Genomic DNA, 19,392 nt, shown 5'->3' with positions numbered 1-19,392 from the left:
GGTGACATTGTATTGCTATAAACTTCCCTCTGAGAATTGCTGTGTCCCATAGGTTGTGGATCATCATATTTTCATTTTCATTTGTCTCTAGGTATTTTTTGATTCCTCTCTCATTTCTTGAGTAATCCATTGGTTGTTTAGTGGCGTATCATTTAGCCTCCACATGTTTGCATTTTTTTACTGTTTTTTTTTTTCTCTTATATTTGATTTCTATCCTCGTAGCATTGTGGTTGGAAAAGATGTTTGGTATAATTTAAATTTGCTAGAATTTACTGAGGATTGCTCTGTAGCCCAGCATGTGCTCTGTTCTGGAGATTGTTCCAGGTGCACCTGAGACAAATATGTATTTTGCTGCTTTTGGATGGAATATTCTATAAATATCAATTAAGTACATCTGGTCTAATGTGTCATTTAAGGCCTGTATTTCTTCATTGATTTTCTTTTGGGATGATCTGTCAGTTGATCTAAGTGGGGATGTTAAAGTCCCCACTATTATTGTGTTGCTGTCAATTTCTTTTTTTATGGCTGTTAGCAATTTCCTTATTTGTTGAGGTGCTCCTATATTGGGTACATATGTATTTAAAATTGCTATAGCTTCTTGTTTGGATTCCTTGATCATTATGTAGTGTCCTTTGTCTCTTGTAACAGACATTATTTTAAAGTCAGTTTTCTCTAATGTAAGTATTGCTACTCCAGCTTTCTTTCAATTTCCATTTTCATGGAATACCTTTTTCTGTATGTGTCTCTAGATCTGAAGTGGGTCTTTTAGCATATATACAGGTCTTGTTTTTTTAATCCATTCAGCCAGTTTGTGTCTTTTGATTGGAGCATTTAATCCATTACATTGATTTTTCAATATATGTTCTTATTGACATTTTGTTAACTGATTAGGATATGTTTTTATAGTTTTTTTTCTTCCTGTCCTCTTTTGTTTTCTTCTCTTGTGATTTGATAATCTTTCATAATGCATTTGAATTACTCTCTCTTTTTTGTGAGTGTCTCTATAGTAGTTTTTTGGTTTGCAGTTCCCATTACATTTTAATATAGCAGTCTATATATATAAACAAGATTGTGTCAGGTAACTGTTCTCTTAATAGCAAATGAACATTCAGTATCCTGCATTTGTATTTTCCTCTCCTAATGATTGCTTATTTTGATAACCATGTTTTTGTATGGATGATTTCATACCTTTACTGAATATTTACATTCACTGGTGAGCTTTCTCATTTGTTTTCTTATTTCTAGTTGTGTTGTTTTTCTTTTCCACATAGAGAAGTTCCATTACCATTTGTTATAAAGCTGGTTTGGTGCTGCTGAGTTCTCTTACCTTTGCTGTCTGTAAAGCTTTGCTTTCTCCATCCAGTCTTAATGAGAGCCTTGATGGATAGAGTGTTATTGGCTGTAGATTTTTACCTTTCATCACTTTAAGTATATCAGGCCACTCCCTTCTGGCCTGCATAATTTCTGCTGAAAAATCACCTGATAACTGTTTTGGGGGTTCCTTTGTATGTTATTTGTTACTTTTCCCTAGTTGCTTTAAATATTTTCTCTTTGTCTTTAATTTTTATCAATTTGATCAATATGTGTCTCATTGTGTTCCTCCTTGGATTTATCCTGTATAGGACTCACTGCACTATCTGGACTTCAGTATTTCCTTTCTCATGTTAGGGAATTGTTCAGCTATTATCTCTTAAAATATTTTTGCATGGAATTCCTGTCAAGGTACAGCAGAAATGAATCCAACTCAGAACCATGAGGTTGTGGGTTCGATCCCTGGCTTTGCTCAGTGGGTTAAGGATCTGGTGTTGCCATGAGTTGTAGTGTAGGTGGCAGATACAGCCTCAGATCTGGCATTGCTGTGGCTGTGGTGTAGGCCGGCGGCTATAGGTCCAATTAGACCCCTAGCCTGGGATCCTCCATATGCCGTGGGTGCGGCCCTAAAAAGACAAAAGACAAAAAAAATTTTTTTCAGGCCACCTCCCTCTCTCTTCTCCTCCTGGGACCCCTAAAGTGTGAATGTTGTTGGTGTGTTTAATGTTGTTCCAGAGGTCTCTAAGACTGTCCTCATTTCTTTTCATTTTTTTAAAAAATTTTGTTCCACAGTACTGATTTCCACTAGTCTGTCTTCCAGCTTACTCATTATTCCCTCTGTCTCATTTATTCTGATATTAATCCCTTCTATTCTTTTTTTAAATTTCAATTATCATATTGTTCATCTCTGTTCTTTAAATCCTCTAATTCTTCATTAAACATTTCTTCTGTCTTTTCGGTCTTGGCCTCCATTATTTTTCTGAGCTGTTTGATTATCTTTACTATCATTACTCCAAATTCTTTTTCAGATAAATTGCCTGTTTCCACCTACTTTGTTGTTCTTCTGAGGTTTTATCTTGTTCCTTTTCTGGAACATATTTCTTTGCTGTCTTATTTTATCTAACTTTCTGTGTCTGTGGTCTCTGTTCTGTAGGCTGCAGGATCATAATTCCTCTTGCTTCAGGTATCTGCCCTCTGTTTGAGGTTGGTTCAGGGGCTTGTGCATGATTCCTGGTGGGAGGATCTGGTGCCTGCCCACTTGTGGGGGGAGCTGGATATTTTTTACTTCTGGTAGGCAGGGCTATGTCAAGTGATATTTTTAGAGGTGGCTAAGTATGGACTGGGTATAACTTTAGGAAGCCTATCTGCTGATGGATGGGGCTGTGTTCTACCCTGTTAGTTTTTTGGCCTTTGGCTTCCCAGCACCAAAATCCTCGAGTTTTTGGATAGGATGAGGTTTCAATGATAACCTACAAGGAGAGCTCATGCCAAAAAATATTCCTTAGGTCTTTGCCCCCACAGTGAGCTACAGCCAACCCTTGCCTCCTCCAAGATTTGCAGATAGGTAGTATGGCCCAGGCTTATGTGGAGTCCCTGCTTTTTTCCTGCATTCTGGTGTGCTTGAGACCTTGTACAGGACTCTGTTTTCCCGAGTCTTGTGGAGCTCCTTCAGTAAAGCCCCAGTGGTCTTCAAAGCCAAATGCTCTGACGGCTCCCCTTTTGTTCCTACTCCCCCAGGTTGGGGAGCCTGATGTCAGGCTCAGATCTCTCACTCCTCTAGGAGAACCTCTGCAATATAATTATTTTCCAGTTTGTGGGTCGCCCACCTAGCAAGTACAGCATTTCATTATATTGCTAAAGTGCCCCTCCTACAATTTTATTGTGGCTTTTTCCTTGTCTTAAGATGTTGAATGTATTTTTTGGTAGTTTCCAGTCTTTTTTATTGATAGTTGTTCAGTAGGTAGTTGTGATTTTGGTGTTTTCCTCAGAGGAGGTGAGCTCAAGTCCTTCTACTTCACTATCTTGTCTCCTCCTCTGTTTTGGACTGATTTAGGTTACTAGTTTAGTCCATCTCAGTTATTGTAGGTTTAGGCTTTCACAGTCATTTGATTGCTTTTCTTAAATTAAAACAAAAAATTAAAATACTCCCCACATTCTATGTATATCTAGCATATGATTTAGAAAAGTTGAATATAATTAATACAATATTAGTATGTCTAGATTTGTTATGAGGAATTGATTCATTTCTCAAGACAGCCTTGACATTTGGTAAGTATTAAGCAACAAGTCACTGATAAAAGATACCTGAAATCATATTTCACTGCCTAGTCCTATGCTTCTCCCAGCATTGTCCAGATGAGAAGAAAATATGTTATGATTCTTCTTTAGTAGATGTCCAGTGTGAGTTAATTTTTTGTGTTGTCAAAATAAGCATAGATGTCTTATATTTGGCAGCTTATGGCCCATTTATATTTATATTTAAAGTTTGTATGGATGATTATTATTCCCTGAAATAATATACATATTTTTAGTGCTACCAGTATTTTAGTAATTTTAAAAAAGATTGACTAATTATTAGATTTTTGTTGATTTCATTAGTATATGTTCAGCCATAAGTTTAGCGTCTAAATTTAAATATGTGTGTGTATGTGTGTGTGTGCATTTTATGGTCACACCCACAGCATATGGAGGCTCCCAGGCCAGAGACTGAATCCAAACTGCAACTGTGACCTCGGCCTCAGCAGAGGCAATGCTTGATCCTTTAACTCACTGCACTGGGCTGGGGATGGTATCCATACCTCCATGCAACCCAAGCCACTGCAGTCAGATTCTTAACCCATGGTATCAGAGTAGGGACTTATGACTTATATTTTTATTACTCAGAAATATAAATGTTACATTTAACTGAAAATGTATGTTCAAAAAACAAAACTGATTTCATAACTTTTTTTAAATTTTTTTTATTATTATTTTTTTATTTTCCCACTGTACAGCAAGGGGGTCAGGTTATCCTTACATGTATACATTACAATTACATTTTTCCCCCACCCTTTCTTCTGTTGCAACATGAGTATCTAGACAAAGTTCTCAATGCTATTCAGCGGGATCTCCTTGTAAATCTATTCTAAGTTGGGTCTGATAAGCCCAAGCTCCCGATCCCTCCCACTCCCCCCTAAATTTCTAATTTTGAAACAATTCTTGACATGTATCTCTCAGAATCCTTTAGAAAATTACTTTCACAAGTATGTTTTACTTAAATTTATGTGTGGACATAAGTAGAAAGTATTTTAATTTGGAAAGCCTGCTTCCTATATGGTGAATGCTTTTCCTTCCTCTCTTTGTCTTTCCAGTTTGATAGATGTTTAGCTTTGCTGTGCTTCAGATATTTTTCTTCCCTTTCAAAGCTGATACTTGCTTTTGCTTTTTATTCACTTACCTCTGGGTAAAAACAGGCCCTTGTACTATTGATACGCAAAACTCTTAGATAAACAATTATCGTTCAACTAAATGTTCATGGACAGTCTCTATAAGGGGAGGTTGTATGCTGCACCATATTGGCTACAAAGACTTACAGTGCAATTAAATTTAATAACTTTAGTTTTTTATAGGTGTTTCATGGTTTTCAAAATTTTCAGTTGACTCTCATAACCTAGAAATGGATTTGGCAGGTTTTATTCCCGTTTTATATATGAGGCAACTAATGTCTAATAAGTATAATAAACTGACCCAAGTGGGAACTAGTTTGTCACTCTTCTTGTTTTTTCAGTCATCAATACAAATTGATGCAGTTTTGAAAACTTAAGTATTATGCAGTTACTTTGCTAGGTATATATCATTTGATGTGTTTAGTTCACCCTAGTGGTGTTTTGATATTTGCAGTGTTATTACTGTTATGTTAGCCTTCTGTCTTTTTTTTTTTGTATTTTTGCCTTTTTGCCTTTACTTGAGCCGCTCATGTGGCATATGGAAATTCCCAGGCTATGGGTTGAATTGGAGCTCTAGCCACTGGCATGCGCCAGAACCACAGCAACGCAGGATCCGAGCCGCATCTGCAACCTACACCACAGCTCACGGCAATGCTGGATCCGTAACCCACTGAGCAAGGCCAGCGATCGAACCTGCAACCTCATGGTTCCCAGTCGGATTTGTTAACCACTGCGCCACGACAGGAACTCCTGTTAGCCTTCTTTCAAAGTGTGCTGATATTTGGCTTGGTTTTCAGTGATTCTGGATTACACTGCATGAGAAGGGTACCTCAAGATGCTTTTCCAGATATCTGCATGTATGTATTAACAAATTTGTAATTTAAGTGCTCCATGGAATTTCAGAGTGATTAAACTCGCCTACATACCCACAAATAAAGTAAATGTTTTGAACAGATGAATTATTACATAAAAAAACAAAAATTTAGCTTTATAAATCCCTCTTCTTTTGTTTCGACATGTTTTCTGGTGGTATCTATGCTCCCTCTGTTCCACAGTCCTGTGAAACTTTTGTAATAGAGTTATATAGCACGTCTTCCTAATAGATTGTTATTAGCTTATTCTCCTTCTGATTAACAGGTGATTTCTTCCTCCTAGTCAATTCACTTGTCAAAAAATGGAGCAGTGGTGTATTTGGTAATTCATCTTGTACTTTATCAGTATGTTTTTCCAGTGTTACACCATTGTTGGCTCCCTAAATTGAAAAGATGATCATAGATTGTTGAGGTCAGAGCATATGAGTTTCATTGTGGTTGAGCCCACGTATTTTTTTTTTTTTGTTTTTTGATAATTAATATGAAGTCTCCCCCCAAGCTAAAATAAAACTAACTCATAATTCTTCTTGCCTCAACTTTGTCATTTGATGTTGGAAAGAATAGTAGTCCCTATTTCAAAGTTATTGAATCTTAATTTTACAGTAGCAACACAGATTGACTATGATTAGGTACTGTGTTTAAGTTTGCTGGGGCTGCCATAACTAACTGCCATATCCTAGGTAACTTAAATAACAGATTTGTTTTCTCACAATTCTAGAGGCTAGAAGTCCAAGGTAAAGGTGTTGGCAGGGTTGGTTTCTTCTGAGGCCTCTCTGCTTGACTTGTAGATGGCTGTCTTTTCCCTGTGCCTTCACATTGTTTTTCCTCTGCATGCGTCTGTGCCTTGATCTCTTCTTCTTATAAAAACACCAGTCATATTAGATTAGGGCCCACCCTATTGACCTAATGTTACCTCAATTACCTCTTTAAAGGTCCTATTTCCAAATACAGTCCCATTCTGAAGTACTATGGGTTAGGACTGCAGCATATGAATTTGAGAGGACACATTTCAGTCCATAATTTATCATATTCCTTCTTACTTTATTAAGGGATGTGGTATTTCTGACAAGGTTTGCTATCCTCAAGTCTACATTTCATCTCTCTATCCCCAGTGTGTAGTATAGTGCCTAATAAATAGCATGTGCTTCATGAATGTTGTTGATTTTTTTTGAATGAGTGGTTAAGTACAGAGAAAAGGGTATATTATGAGAAGATAATGTGATATATCACAATTTTATTATACCAGGATAGGAAAAATTCTTAGAAGATGATTCACTCTTAGGAAAACATTACCACCTTATCGTGAGCTAGATTTCTACTGCTGTCAAGCTTACAGAATCGTGTAGAACCAGAAGAAAGCAAGGTGGAGGAAGCAAAGAGCAGTGCAGATGAGGAAAAAAGGAACACTTTAATAGTAAGCATCAGTAAGTACAGACTTGGAGAAGCTGAGAAATATTAGGCAGTAGATAAGAATGGAGTGGGTGGGGAGCAGATGAAATAAGACCAATATTAGAAGTGATAGCATGGAAGTGTATTGGATAATTGGACACTACAAAATAGTGGCATACAAATAATAAAGCACTTCTGTAATATTTAGCCATTTATGGGTGTGTATGTATGTATTCGTATGCATATCTATGTAAATAAATCTGTATATCTTAGAAACACCTAAACAATGTTTTCCACTTCTTACTATGAATGAGAATCATTTGGGAATGTTTTAAAAAATACATATATGCCTATACCCCATCCTAGTTCTAATGACCATAATCTTGAGGGTGGAACTCAAACATCTATATTAAATGAATATTTATTCATAAGTAATTTTTATTTGGAACTAGGGCATTGTAAACTAATGTATACTTAAAGACAAACTAGCCATAATTTAGTAATATGGTACAATATATTTGTTTGCCTAGGAATATATGTCTATAAAAGGCAGATGGACAACCAGTAGGTTAATATCAGCATTTTTTTAAAACTACAGATTCTGGGGTCATTATGCCCTTCATTTGTGTTGAGTACAACACAGTGTAATAAAAATATCAATCAAATAATCTGGTAACATGTTTATATTCTTCACACTCTAAGGGAAAATGCTTATATTATCAAATTTAGATATATTGTCATCACGAAGTCAGTTCTATTCAAAATTGAGGTAATTCTATTATTTAGAATGAATCTCCCATTTCCATATTTCCGTTTTATGTTTAAATAAATTATGCAATTTTATTTTCTCTTTTTTAAAAAAAGTAATTTTAATTTTGAGGGTTTCTTTGCCTTATTTTCAAAACACCCTTTTATTTAATTATTTATTTATTTTTTATTTATTTATTTTGATTTCCCCTGTACAGCATGCGGACCAAGTTACACAGACATGTATACATATTTTTTCCTCCCATTGTTGTGTTTTGATGTAAGTATCTAGACATAGTTCTCAAGGAAACACAGCAGGATCTCATTGTAAATCCACTCAAGAGCAATAGTTTGCATCCCTTAACCCCAAGCTCCCGATCCCTCCCACTCCCTCCCTCTCCCCTTGGGCAGCCACAAGTCTGTTCTCCCAGTCTATGATTTTCTTTTCTGTGGAAACGTTCATTTGTGCTGTATATTAGATTCCATTTATAAGTGATATCATATAGTCTTTATCTTTTTCTTTCTCACTTATGTCACTCCGGATGAGGGTCTCTTGTTCCATCCATATAGCAACAAATGGCATTATGTCGTTCTTCTTTATGGCTGAGTAGTATTCCATTGTTTATATATACCACATCTTCCTAATCCAATCATCTGTTGATGGACATTTGGGTAGTTTCCAGCTCTTGGCTATTGTGATTAGAGCTGCAATGAACATGTGGGGACATGTGTCTTTTTTAAGGCAAGTTTTGTCCCGATTTATGCCCAAGAGTAGGATTCCTGGGTCATATGGTAGTTCTATGTATACATTTCTAGGGTGCCTCCATACTGTTCTCCATAGGGGTTGTATCAGCTTGCATTCCCACCAACAGTGCAGGAGAGTTTGCTTTTCTCCACACCCCCTCCAGCATTTGTTATTTGTGGACTTATTCATGATGGCCATTCTGACTGGTGTGAGGTGGTATCTCATGGTAGTTTTGATTTGCATTTCTCTAATAATCAGGGATGTTGAGCATTTTCTCATGTGCTTGTTGGCCATCTGTATATCTTCCTTGGGGAAATGTCTATTCAGATCTTTTGCCCATTTTTCTGTTGGGTAGTTGGCTTTTTGCTGTTGAGTTGTATAAGTTGCATGTATATCCTAGAAATTAAGCCCTTGTCATTAGCATCCTTTGAAACTATTTTCTCCCATTCTGTAAGTTGTCTTTTTCTTTTCTTTTTGGATTCCTTTGCTGTGCCAAAGCTTGTCAGTTTGATTAGGTCCCATTGGTTTATTTTTGCTCAAATTTTTGTTACCTTGGGAGAATGACCTGAGAAAATATTCATGAAGTTGATGTCAGAGAATGTTTTGCCAATGTTCTCTTCCAGGAGTTTAATGGTGTCTTGTCTTATATTTAAGTCTTTCAGCCATTTTGAGTTTATTTTGGTGCATGGTGTGAGGGTGTGTTCTAGTTTCATTGCTTTGCATGCAGCTGTCCAGTTTTCCCAGCAATTCCTGCTGAATAGACTTTCTTTTTCCCATTTTATGCTCTTGCCTCATTTGTCAAAGATTAATTGGCCATAGGCATCAGGGTTTATTTTGGCGTTCTCTATTCTGTTCCACTGGTCTGTCTGTCTGTTTTGATACCAGTACCACACTGTCTTGATAACTGTGGCTTTGGAATGTTCCCTGAAATCTGGGAGAGTTATGCCTCCTGCTTGGTTTTTGTTTCTCAGGATTGCTTTGGCGATTCTGGGGCTTTTGTTGTTCCATACAAATTTTTGGATAGTTTGTTCTCATTCTGTGGAAAATTTCATGGGTCATTTGATAGGTATTGCATTGAATCTGTAGATTGCTTTGGGTAGGATGGCCATTTTTACAATATTGATTTTTCCAATCCAGGAACATGGAATATCTTGCCATTTCTTTACATCTTCTTTGATTTCTTTTATTAAAGTTTCATAGTTCTCAGCATATAGGTCCTTTACATCCTTGGCCAGATGTATTCTCAGGTATTTGGTTTTTTGAGGTGCAATATTAGAAGTAATTGTATTTTGTATTACTTTTCTAATATTTCATTGTTAGTATACAGAAACACGATTGGTTTCTGGAGGTTAATCGTATATCTTGCTACTTTGCTGAATTTGTGGAACAGTTCAAGTAGTTTTTGGGTTGAGTCCTTAGGGTTTTCTATATATAGTATCATGTCATCTGCATACAGTGACAGTGTTACCTCTTCTATTACTATGTGGATTCCTTTTTTTTTTAATTTGTTTGTCTAATTGCTAGGACTTCCAAAACTATCTTGAATAACAGTGGTGAGAGTGGACATCCTTTTCTCGTTCCTGATTTTAGTGGAAAGTTTTTCAGCTTTTCCCCATTGAGTATTATATTTGCTGTGGGTTAGTCATAAATGGCTTTGATTATGTTCCCTCTATACCACTTTGGCGAGATTTTTTTCATCACAAATGGATGTTGGACCTTGTCAAATGCTTTTTTTTTTGAAATCTATTGAGATGATCATGGAGTTTTTGACTTTTCTTTTTTGAATGTGGTGTATAATGTTGATGGATTTATGTATGTTGAACCATCCTTGTGAACCTTGGATGAACCCCACCTGGTCGTGGTGTATGATCTTTTTTGATATTTTGTTGGATTCAGATGGCTAAAAGTTTGTTGAGAATTTTTGCGTCTATATTCATCAAAGATATTGGCCTATAGTTTTCTTTCTTGGTGATATCTTCATGTGGTTTTGCAAGTGGGGTGATGGTGGTGTCATAAAATGTCTTTCGGAGTGTTCCTTCTTCCTCAACCTTTTGAAAAAGTTTAAGGAGGATGGGTACCAGATCCTCTTTGTATGTTTGGTAGAATTTTCCTGTGAAGCCATCTGGTCGTGGACTTTTGTTTGTAGGGAGTGTTTTTATGACATATTCCATTTCATTCCTACTGATTGGTCTGTTCAGTTGATCTATTTCTTCTTGATTCAGTTTTCGCAGGCTGTAAGACTCTAGAAAGTTGTCCATTTCTTCCAGCTTGTCAAATTTTTTGGCATATAGTTGTTCATAGTATTATATTATTTTTTTTTGTATTTCTGCAGTATCCATTATGATTTCTCCTTTTTCACTTCTGATTTTGTTTATTTGGTTTCATTCTCTCCTCTTCCTAGTGAGTCTAGCCAGCGGTTTGTCAATTTTGTTTATCTTTTCAAAGAACCAGTTCTTGGTTTTATGAATTTTCTCTCTTTTGTTTTGAATCTATATTTTATTGATTTCCTCATCGATCTTTATGATTTCCTTCCTTCTGTTGACTTTAGGTTTTTTGTGTTCTTTTTCTGATTTGTTTATGTGAAGGGTTATCTTGTCAATTTGAGATGTTTCTTCTTTTTTGAGGAAGGCCTCTATCGCTATGAATTTCCCTGTGTGCACTGCTTTTGCGGCATCCCATAGATTTTGAGCGGTTGTGCCTTCATTTTCATTTGTCTTGAAGTATTTTTTAATTTCCTCCTTGATTTCCTCATTGACCCATTGATTTTTTTAGTAGCATGTTGTTTAGTCTCCATGTAGTAGGTTTTTTCTCATTTCTTTTCCTGTGGTTGATTTCTAGTTTCATGGCATTGTGGATAGAGAAGATACTTGAAATAATTTCTATGCTCCTAAATTTGTTGAGGTTAGCTTTGTGCCCCAATATGTAATCCATTCTTGAGAATGTTCCATGCACACTTGAGAAGAATATGTATTCTGATATTTTGTGACGTAGTGTCCTGAAGATGTCAATTAAGTCTAATTTTTCTATTGTTTCCTTTAGGATTTCTGTTGCTTTATTGGTTTTCTGTCTAGGTGGTCTGTCCATTGATGTGAGTGGGGTGTTAGAGTTTCCTACTATGATTGTTATTTCCATCAATTTCTCCTTTTATGTCTGTTAGTATTTGTTGTATGTATCTGGGTGCTTCTGTATTTGGGGCATATGTTTTGACAATAGTGATATCGTCTTTGTGAATGGATCCCTTAATCATTAAATAGTGTCCTTCTTTGTCTTTCTTTATGCCTTTTGTTTTAAAGTCTGCTTCTTCTGATATGAGTATTGCAACTCTTCCTTTCCTGTCCTGTCCATTGGCAGGAAATATCTTTTCCCACCCTCTCACTTTCAATCTACATGTGTCCTTTGCTCTAAGGTGAGTTTCTTGTAGGCAGCATATTGAAGTTTTTTGCATTTTTATGCAGTCAGCCACTCTGTGTCTTTTGATTGGAGCATTCAGTCCATTGACATGTAAGGTGATGATTGATAGATGTTTATTTATTGCCATTTTACACCTTGTTTTCCCATTGATTCTATGATTCTCCATTCTTTCTTTCTTTTTCTTGGTTGGATGGTCTCTAATTATTTTCTGCTTGAGTGTTTTTCCTTTTTTTGCGAAGGTAATGTTTGATTTCGACTTGTGCTTGCCCTGTTTTTTAAGTATGTTAAACCCTTCCTATAACTGTGTGTTTTAGCCTGATACTCCTGTAGGTTCATACACTTCATTACTAAAATTTAAAAAAAGAAAAGAAAATTAAAATAAGAATCTATTTATTTCCTTACTTTCCTTCCCCACATTTTATGATTTTGATGCCTCTTTTTTTCTTTTTAATTTTATTTTGTTTTAAACGTGCTCATGATTAGATCTGTATGCTGGCTTATTTGAGTGACTGCTGTCTTATTGCGGTTTCCTCCATCCTAGATCTTCCTCTCTCTCTCTCTCTCTCTCTTTTTTTTTTTTTTTTTTTGATTTAGAGAAGCCCTTTCAGCATTTCTTTTAGAATGAGTTTTGTATTGCTGTATTCTTTTAGCTTTTGTTTGTTGGAAAAAATTTTTATTTCCCCTTCTGTTTTAAATGATACTCTTACATTCTAGGTTGCATATTTTTTTCCTTTCAGCGCTTTAAATATCTCTTGCCATTCCCTCCTGGCCTGTAGAGTTTTTGTAGAGAAATCAGCTGATAGCCTTATGGGGGTTCCCTTAAGGGAACATTTTGCCTTTCTCTTGCTGCCTTTAGGATCCTCTCTTTATTATTAACTTTTGCCATTTTTATGATAATGTGTCTTGGTGTGGGTCTATTTGTATTCCTGTATCTTGAACTCAGTATCCTTTAGATTTGGGAAGTTTCCAGCGATAATTTCTTCAAATATATTTTCCATCCCCTTTTCTTTTTCTACTCCTTCTGGAATTCCTATTATGCGTAGATTGACCCACTTTATATTATTCCATAGGTCTCTTATATTGCTTTCCTGTTTTTTGATTTGGTTTTCTGTCTGCTGTCCTGTTTGTGTGATTTCCAGAGGCGGGGCAGGCCAGGGTGGGGAAAGCCCCTGAGGTGGTTGGCTTCCTGTGAGTGGTGAGGCTAGCCCCCTGGGATGGCAGGCGGCCTCAGGTCAGGTGTGCTTGGGGCAGGGGAGGGGGGGATGCACTAGGCAGCACTGCTCTCTGCTAGCTGATGGGCAAGTGTGCTTGCTGGGTGCAGGGAGTATTCTATGGCAGCCCACCCCTTCTCTCCCCTCCCCAACACTGGCACCTTGTCTCTCCTGCAGGTCCAGCTCTTCTCCCTGGTTCCCTCTGTGTGGCTTTCCACCCCTCAGCCCTTACCGTATTGCTCCCTCCACCCACAACACACTGCTTCCTAGTCCCTGAGGCTGTCTCTGCGCTATCAACCCCAACCCGCTCCCCGGGACCAACTTCTGGAGCCAGGGTATCGGTACCCAGCCCCCACCCAAGCATCTCAGATTTTTGTGACTGTGCCAGTAGTTCAGATGATCTGTTCAGTTCTCACTCAGCTTTTCAGATCTCAGACCTACTGCTGCACTCTTCTTGGTGCCTGGATATGCCTCTGACTCAGTTGTTCTTTACATCAATTAGGTGACTTTCCAGGGTGTGGGTTCCCTTTCTCCTTCACAGTTCCCTTTCAGGAGTGCCAGTCCAGTCCTGATTCCCCTTCTCTCACTCTCCTCTTTTCTCTTGTTTTATCCGGTTATGTCACGAGATTCTTGCTGTTATTGGAGGTTTAAGTTCTTATGCCAGAGTTTAGTTGCTGTTCTGTGCAAGTGATTTAACATGTAGATGTGTTTTTATTGTTGTGTTTGTGGGAGAGGGCTAGCACGTCCCCCTAATCTTCTGCCATTTTGCCTTCTCTCTAATTTTGAGGGTTTTTTATTGATGAATTTTACTTTTAAATATATCTTTCTTTTTAAAAATAAATGTTTTGTTCTTTTTTTATGAAATTGGTTTGTTCTTTTTGGCTGTCTGCTTCTGTAAGATGGCACAAGTAGTTTGCTAAGCATTAGGAATGCAGAGACGAATGCGATAGTACCTGAATACATGAAACTCATGTCTAGAGGGAGAGAAAAATGAAGTAATGGCTGCTGGCAAACATTATCTTTTCTAATATAGTAGCATTTTCATGTTCAAAATTTTATAGGTCCATACTGCTGAAAATCAAAAGACATATTGCATATTTAAAGGATGGGCATATGTAATTAGGAGAAGGGGCATTGGGAAGACATTTCCATTTGAAGACTTGCTTAGGTTTGTTGAAATTGAGTAGAATAGAGTATAGTTGTTTCCTAGCTCTAAATTTTTTCAAAAACTGGTATCATTGTGATCCATGTTTATAATGATAATCTTAAACATGACAGAAACTGAAGTGCCTTCTTAAACATAAAAACACTGTGTTGTGTTCAATATAATATAACAGACTTGGAGGGAACATTAAAGAACCATGTAACATGATAGTTTTGTCATGTGAGAACACCGAGGTAGAATGGTTTTAATTTGGCCAAGGCTGCTTACCTTATGCATGGCAGAGCTAGAGTGTATGACTTTCACCACCTTCTCTTTTTTTTGATTACCAAAGCTTCCAATAAGTAAGTTTTTGTAATATTCTGTGATTTGAAGACCATTACTTCATTCAAAATCTGTAGCGTAAAATCAGTTAACCATAATATTAATGAATATACAATTTAATGTCGCTTCTGATATACATATACTATGTTGCAAAGGTGCATGAAGATATGCCATACTTTAATATAATCCCAAAATATCAGCCACAAAGCATATGTATTTGCATTAGAAAAGGTTCTTGACTGAAAAAAAAGACCCCTTGAAAAGGGTAAACTCACTCTCATAGATACTTAAAATTGAGTCTGGTGAAATAATATTTTGACATGTAAGAAACATCCACAGACAGTTTAAGGACTGATTCTTCATTTCTGACTGATGAGTGGTTCCTTAAAGCTAAAATCCCTCTTCTGGATACCCCTCTTGAAGGAGTGAATGTCTGACTGCCTATGTAACGTGGAAGTTATTGTAGCTGCCGTGAAGCCTAGCTTATGTGGGACCATGCTGTTTTCCCACTTTGGCCACAGTCACCATTGATTTTAATCATTTAATTAATGGGTGAATTTATTGAGAACATTCTTGCAATCCAGACCAGAATTAATATGATATAATAGAAAGCTACCAAGACTTCTAGATATTGTGATTAACTAGCTATGCGAACTTAAACTCTGTCTCGGTTTTTTCTCCATACAGTCAGAAGGTTGGATAGTATATCCCAACTCTTGTCATTTTGCGATATGTGATACATCTGAGGTTTTTCTCCCCATCCTAGCTACTGTCCTAGGGACTAGAATTACAGTTCACTTGAGTGTATTCTTGATATAGGCTCCTATATCAAGGAGCAGAAACACCCCTTGGGTAGCTTCCTTTCTGCCTGACTCAGGTCGTAGGAAATCTGGCATATAATAATTTTTATTTTTTAACAATGGCATCAGTAGCATATTTAAGTTCCACGGCTAGGGGTCAAATTGGAGCTGCAGCTGCAGGCCTACACCACAGCCACAACAACCAGATCCAAGCAGCATCTGTGACCTATGCCACAGCTTGTCGCAGCGCTGAATCTTTAACCCACTGCAAAGCTAGGGATTGAACCCACATCCTCACAGAGACAATGTCAGGTCCTTAAGCCACTGAGCCACAACAGAAACTCCCAGCATATAATTTATATATAAAGTTTCAATAAAAGTAGGGTCATGACCTCAAACATATGTTTGGGCTTTGCAGATTTTATTTGTCTTTGCCAGTTTCTTTTTAAATGACATGGCTAGTTGGATATTTAAATATTTAAATATCGTTGACTACTTAAAGTGATATAGTGAAATACTATTTAAAAGAACTCTCGAGGTTCACATGTTTTGTCATGTCCCACAATTTACAAGGTTTAATCTATCTCTTGACTTTCTCCGCATCCACCTAATAAGTTACACTCCAACGAGGCTCTTAAGACTCTTTTAGTTGTTGATATTTTTCTTTTCTCTCTACCTAGTTGGAACAAAAGCTGAAGCATAGATTGTATATGCTTCTCTTTACATGAAATTACATAATAGGGTTGTGGTGGTATATCTCTCTATATATGTTAGAAAACACAGGAAATGGGGATATTAGTAGCCCTTAAAACTCTGTGCTGAATTGAAAGAGTTAGGTACTAAATTACTCCTGATGTGATTTCTGGTTCTAAATGGAGCTGCTTATAAGATGTTGCAACTATATTTGAGTATTGATTGTATTTCTTTTTACAGGATGAAGGAGTTGTTAAAGAAATCCCTATTACTCATCATGTTAAGGAAGGATATGAAAAAGCAGATCCTGCACAATTTGAATTGCTCAAGGTTCTTGGTCAGGGATCCTTTGGAAAGGTAATGGATGCTATTTTCTCCATTTGCTTTTCTTCTAAACATTTAGTGGGGACGTGTACACATAGGCAGAAATCTGATAAATGTGCCATTTCTAAACTTATCAAAAGATATATACAAGGGCAGCTCTAATCTTTCTCCTTTTTAATTTCTGTTCCATTTTAGTTCCATTTCTTTTTTCTTCAACTTATTAAAATTAAAGTATAGTTGATTTATAATGTGCCAATTTCTGCTCTAGAGCAAAGTGACACAGTTTATGTGTGTGTGTGTGTGTGTGTATAAAAACATTCACACATTCCATTTTTTATATTATCCTTCATCATAGTATCACAAGAGACTGGATATAGTTCCCTGTTCTATACAGCAGAACCTCATTGTTTATCCATTCTAAATGTAATAGTTTACATCTACTAACCACAAACTCCCAGTCCATCCCATTCCCTCCCCTTCCCCTTTTGGCAACCACAAGTCTGTTCTCTATGTCTGTGAGTCTGTTTCTGTATTGTAGATAGGTTCATTTGTGCCATATTTTAGATTTTACATATAAGTGATATCATGGTATTTGTCTTTTCTTTCTGACTTACTTCACTTAGTATGATAATTTCTAGTTGCATCCATATTGCTGCACATGGAATTATTTCATTCTTTTTTATGGCTGAGTAATATACCATTGTATATATGTACCACCTCTTCTTAATCCATTCATCTGTTGATGGTTAGTCCCATTTCTTTATATTTCTCTATAATAAAGTTTTCTAATCCTCTGGGATCACTGATTTCTCTAGGACAAAATATAACATGCTATTTATTAGCTGCCTAAATCAAGATAGTTTGAGTTTTGTAAAAAAGGTCTTGTTTCTCTGTTCACATGCTGATATAATCTCAGCTTGCTTTATCAGTGATTTCATCTCTGTTCCTTATCTCTATCATAGAAGTTAGAATGTGTATGTCAATTCATATAGGAATGCATGAATTAATCTATTATCTGTTAAAGCAAGTATGTGTATGAAGTACAGTAATGGTAAGTACTGGGTAGTATATGGATTGTATAAAATTCCTGCCTTCAAAGAGGTTAAATTTCAAGGGAAAAAGCCAAATTGAGGATGATAAACTCTGACGCTCATTATTAGAATTGTTTTATTAAGTGCTTAATGTCATATGATTCTTGGAAAAGAAGTATGTAGGTCCTATTCCTGACTTTTGTACATCTAACATCTAAGACATGAAAAAAATATATACACACATTAATGGCCTTTAGGAAGCAGCAACAGCAGTTTAGGGGAAGAAGATAATGAGAAACTATTCTTTTCAGAGTGAATGAGATTTACTTTCAAGGGGGAAAGTAAAGCAGTTGATATTATTATGCACTGAAATATTTTAAAAGAAAGACATTTATTGAACACCTAGGGTGTGCATAACATGAATATAACATTGGCGAATATAGTAGACATTAATTGCCTCAAAGTAATGTGATATATATGTGGTATAGGATACAACATGTAAAATATAGAGAAACATTTTAGGACACGGAAAGACAAACTAAGGTGGATTATGGTTTGGCAGTGAATTGGTGTATAAAGACAAGGAGGTAGGACTTTAATAGTTGTACTGGGAAGAGTAGAACTAGAGGGAGCTTTTTAACAGATTTTGTGTATGCGTAGGGGGGTTGTATTTATAGAACTGACCTGAACAGTAGGTATGTGCATTCTGAACACCTTTATTTTTTGAAGTTATTAAAAGTACAATATTCTTTTAAATATTTTACATTATATTTTTATGATGTTAATTTTAGAACAGAGGTGAAGTTCTTTTATATCCCTTATATATAAATGCTTAAATATCTGCTTAAATAAAATCTTACTAGGAAAACATTGCAAGCCATTAAAAGTATTTGTTCTGTTACTGTGTGTGTGTGTGTGTGTGTGTGTGTATGTATTCATATGTGTATTTATATCCTCTTTTCTCCAGAAAGGATTTAAGGCTGTCATAGATGAGTACCAAATAAGATTAAATTAGAAATAAGTTGGGGGATGTTCCTGTTCTAGCTCAGCAGATTAAGAACCCAGCTAGTATCCATGAGGGTATGGGCTCAGTCCCTGGCCTCGCTCAGTGGGTTAAGGATCTGGCATTGCTACAAGCTGTGGCATAGGTCACGGATGTGGCTCGGATCTGACAGTGGCTGTGGCTGTGGTGTAGGCTGCAGCCTACAGCTGCAATTCAACCCCTAGCCTTGGAACTTCCATATGCATGTGTGCGGCCCTAAAAAGATAAAAAAATAAAAAAATAATAAGTTGGGAAGATGATATAAGCAGGAAAATTAGAGCAGGAAAGATGAGATGAAGCCAGGAATAAACTCTACTGTTCACAAATGCATGGTATAAGGGCTTAGAAATGGGACACAAGTGAAGACAAATTTTTTTGGCAGCCATTATAAAGAAGCTGAAATTTTTTATTTTTTATGGCTGCACATGCAGCATATGGAAGTTCTCAGGCCAGGGACTGAATCTGAGGCACCTATGCAACCTATGCAACAGCTGCAGCAACTCCAGATAATTAAACCCACTGTGCTGGGTCAGGGATCAAACTCATTCCTCTATGGTGACCTGAGCCACTGCAGTTGGAGTCATAACCCACAGTGCCATAATAAGAACTCCAAGAAGCTGATACATTTAATTGTATGATTATTGACTGTATCTTCTTTAAGAAACAGATCAAACAGACCAGATAAATTTTTCTCTTGGGGCTTCATAAAGGGAATGCAGTATAACATAATGAAATGTCCTTAGTAACATCTGCACAATAAATATAGCAACATGTTAACAAGTTGTCAATGCAGTCCTTAAAAAATTCAGGGAACACTCAGCTTTGTACAGGAACTTTGGTTTGACAAGGGTATCACAGAAGTCTTTTTATTTATAATACTAAAATACAGAATAGTGATCTTTGTG

The 19,392-nt window shown here is 36.6% G+C and overlaps 1 protein-coding gene across 3 annotated transcripts in view; it reads left to right on the top strand.

Annotated features, from left to right (window-relative positions):
* RPS6KA6 (ribosomal protein S6 kinase A6) overlaps positions 1 to 19,392 on the top strand; it is a 174,477-nt gene that overhangs the window by 41,785 nt on the left and 113,300 nt on the right. For all 3 annotated transcript variants that reach the window (XM_047765584.1, XM_047765586.1, XM_047765585.1), the window contains exon 3: positions 16,331 to 16,447. In XM_047765584.1, coding sequence (XP_047621540.1) covers positions 16,331 to 16,447 — 117 coding nt within the window. The remainder of the gene's footprint in view (positions 1 to 16,330; positions 16,448 to 19,392) is intronic.

The sequence above is a fragment of the Phacochoerus africanus genome, chromosome X (assembly GCF_016906955.1).
Source record: "Phacochoerus africanus isolate WHEZ1 chromosome X, ROS_Pafr_v1, whole genome shotgun sequence".
Classification (NCBI taxonomy): domain Eukaryota; kingdom Metazoa; phylum Chordata; class Mammalia; order Artiodactyla; family Suidae; genus Phacochoerus; species Phacochoerus africanus.
Note: the sequence above shows the minus strand (reverse complement) of the source record. Positions and strands in the feature narration are given on the sequence as shown.